This window comes from Solanum pennellii, chromosome 9 (genome assembly GCF_001406875.1).
Source record: "Solanum pennellii chromosome 9, SPENNV200".
NCBI lineage: Eukaryota > Viridiplantae > Streptophyta > Magnoliopsida > Solanales > Solanaceae > Solanum > Solanum pennellii.
This window is the reverse complement of record NC_028645.1, coordinates 26,777,831-26,781,314: the sequence shown is the minus strand read 5'-3', so window position 1 is coordinate 26,781,314 and position 3,484 is coordinate 26,777,831. Positions and strand designations below refer to the sequence as shown.

General features: G+C 37.7%; 1 protein-coding gene across 1 annotated transcript; it reads left to right on the top strand.

The window, feature by feature from the left end:
• The first annotated feature begins 871 nt into the window (after positions 1–871).
• On the top strand, positions 872–2,430 carry LOC107030068. The gene is made up of 4 exons (XM_015231473.1): positions 872–977; positions 1,103–1,945; positions 2,055–2,158; positions 2,278–2,430. Exons 1-4 carry the CDS (start codon positions 872–874, stop codon positions 2,428–2,430), a joined length of 1,206 nt encoding a protein of 401 aa, XP_015086959.1.
• Positions 2,431–3,484: the final 1,054 nt, after the last annotated feature.

Below are 3,484 nucleotides of genomic sequence, written 5' to 3'. Positions count from 1 at the left end.
TTTCAAGATTAAGGCAAATCAAGAGTTACCTCCTCCAAAGACGAAGAAGGAAGTGATGAGTTTCTTAGAGAGGTTGACCTATATCATTCAGTTCATAGCTCAATCCACCGTGGTGTGTAAGCCTATCTTCAAGCTGTTGATGAAAGACGCTTTGACAAAGTGGACTAACGAATGTTAGAATGCTTTTGATGCTATCAAGAGCTATTTTTCCAATCCATTGGTGTTGGTTCTTCCGCGAGAAGGGAGCCCATTGTTGCTATATTTTTCTGTTTCAGATAATGCTTTTGGATGCGTACTTGGTCAACACGACGAGACTGGGAAGAAAGAATGAGCAATTTATTACATAAGCAAGAAGTTCACTTCATACGAGTCTCGTCACACTTTTCTGGAAAGAAATTGTTGTTCTTTGACTTGGATTGCCTAAAAATTGAGACATTTTTTGTCTTCTTATACTAAATATCTCATATCTATAATGGACCTGCTGAAGTATATTTTCCCAAAGGCAATGCCAGTCAGAAAATTAGCTAAGTGGCAAATGCTTTTGAGTGAATTCAATATTGTGTATGTGACTTAGAAGATGATTAAAGCACAAGCCTTGGCTGATCATCTTACAGAAAATCCTATCGATGAAGAGTATGAACCGCTCAAGACTAATTTTCATGATGAAGAAGTATCATTTGTGGGTGAACATATTTCTGAGGCGTATCGTGGTTACAATTTATTCTTTGATGGAGCGACAAATTATTAAGGAAGCGGTATTGGAACAGTTTTAGTTTCAGAATCTGGTGAACACTATCCCATGGCGTCTAAACTCAGATTTAATTGCATGAACAACATGGGTAAATAAGAATCTTGTATACTTTGTTTGAAAATGGCCATCGACATGAATGTTCATGAACTCCTGCTTATTGGAGATTCAGATTTGTTGATTCATCGGGTTCAAGGAGAATGGGCTGTAAAGAACCCAAAAATGCATTGTATGTGAAATATATATAGAAGTAATGCAAGAGATTCTGCAAGATTGAGTTCAAACACACACCCAGAACATAGAATGAGTTTGCTGATGCTCTTGCCACCATCGCCTCAATGATTAAACATGCAGATACTTTTTTTAATGATCATCTGGATATAGAACTGAAAGAACATTCGGTCCATTGTTCACATATTGAAGTAGAACTTGACGGTTTGCCATGGTATTTTGATATAAAGAAGTATTTGGGGTCTGGAAATTATCCTGAAGATGTAACATCCAACAACAAGAAGTCAATAGGCCGTATGGCTCTCAACTTCTTTCTAAGTGGAGAAGTCCTTTATAGGAGGACTCCAAATTTAGGTCTTCTCAGATGTATCGAATTTGTGGAACCTGTGAAGATTATTGAACAGATACATGCTGGAGTTTGTGGCACGCACATGAACGGACTTACTTTGGAAAGGAAGATCCTTCGAGCCGGTTATTTTTGGATGACTACGGAGCATGATTGTTGCAAGTTTGTGCAGAAATGTCATAAATATCAAGTGCATGGTGATTTAAGCCGAGTGCCGCCTCACGAACTCAATGCTATGAGTTCACCTTGGCTGTTTCTAGCTTTTGGCATGGATATCATCGGTCAGATAGAGCCAGATTCTTCTAATGGACACATATTCATTTTGGTTGCCATTGACTACTTCAAAAAGTTGGTGGAAGCAACTTCGTATATGTCGGTGACCAAGAAAGTTGTAGATGATTTTATTCGTAACAATTTGATATGCAGGTTTGGAGTACCAGAATCCATCATCATTGAGAATGGTGCAAATCTCAACAGTCACTTGATGAGGGATAAACGTGAGCAATTTAAGATTCCTCACCAAAATTCAACCGCTTATCGTCCCCAAATGAATGGAGCTGTTGAGGCTACCAATAAGATTATCAAGAAGATTCTGAGGAGAATGATTAACAATTACCGAGGTTGGCATGAGCTGTTGCTATATGCTTTATTGGGTTATCAAACAATTGTCAGAACGTCGATTGGAGATACTCCATATTTGCTAGTACATGGCATTCATACATGATGAAGTTGAGATACCATCCTTGAGAATCATACAAGAAGCTGAGTTGAGTAATGCTGAATGGGTCAGCAAGCGGATTGACCAGTTAACTTTGATTGATGAGAAGAGAATGGTTGCCCTTTTTCATGGTCAACTATATCGTCAGAGAATTATTTGTTCTTTCCACAAGAGAGTCAGAGCCAAAATTTTTGAAATTGGTCAATTAGTACTTAAGCGCATTTTCCTCATTAGGATGAGTACAAAGGAAAATTAGCACCAAATTGGCAAGGACCTTACATTGTTTGCAAAGTATTATCTGGAGGTGCTTTGATCCTGTCGGAGATGGATGGCACCGCATGGCCGAAACCGATCAACTCATATGCTGTCAAGAGATATTATGCGTGAAGCTTAGTATGTTTTTCTATCTTTTTATTGTATTCATTCTGCTTGTAGGTGCTTTGTTAAAATATTATCCCTTTTGTAACAAAATATGTATGACCTGAATTCTAAAAAATGAGATAATTAGGTGGCCTACGTTGGCCTCGGTCACCCCACTATCCCTTTTCAATACCTCTTTGTATTCAAACCACGTTCGACCTAAATTCTCAATAATATGATACGTAGGCAACCTATGTCGGTCTCAGTCGGTTTCTTCGTAAAATTCTTATCTTTGTTAACTCTTGAGGGGGGAACTACGTTTGACCCGATTCTTGCCTCAACGGGATACGTAGGCGCCACAAGGTTCGGTCATATCGCCCATAAGATTTCTATTTTTGCCTTAAAATAGAAACCGGGAAAGAATTTTTGAGAGGGACTCAAAAATTCTCGGGAAGAAGATTTTCCTCAACAAGTCGAGGCTGAAGGTACTTTGATGTTTGCAACTGCGAAATTTTTTTGAGAGGATCTCGAAAATTTTGTGATTTACTCACGGACAGTCAAAGATAAGCCGAGACACGTTACTGAGACAGAAATGTTGAGTATGGCCTCAAAATTCCATCATGAGTTTATCGAAAGTCAAGAGTGACTCTGAATACTCCCCAATAGATCTCCATGCATCAGACTCAAAGAAGTTCGCTAGGACTAACGTGACATGATACTTGGTAGTAAATTTTTTTTTAAAACACCACTTTCTAAAAATTGATTTTTCTTAAAATTTTCCCTTTATGTTTCATTTGTTCTGGAATGAAATATTTTTTCTTATCTATCAAGAGTTGGGAGAACATAAAATCAACCAGAGATAGAAGGGAAGAAGCAGACAACTGAAAAAATCGACACAGATCAGTTCATCTTAAAACTAGCGATTTTTTGTGGAGGCAGGAAATATGTTATATTGCTTATACTGAAGACTGTGCAGTGTTAACATTATTGTTTTGTTCAATTTCCAACAACGAATTCTACAATGAAGATATAACTGTGTTCAAAGATGAATAAAATGAAAATCTCGAGAAAGATGTTTTAC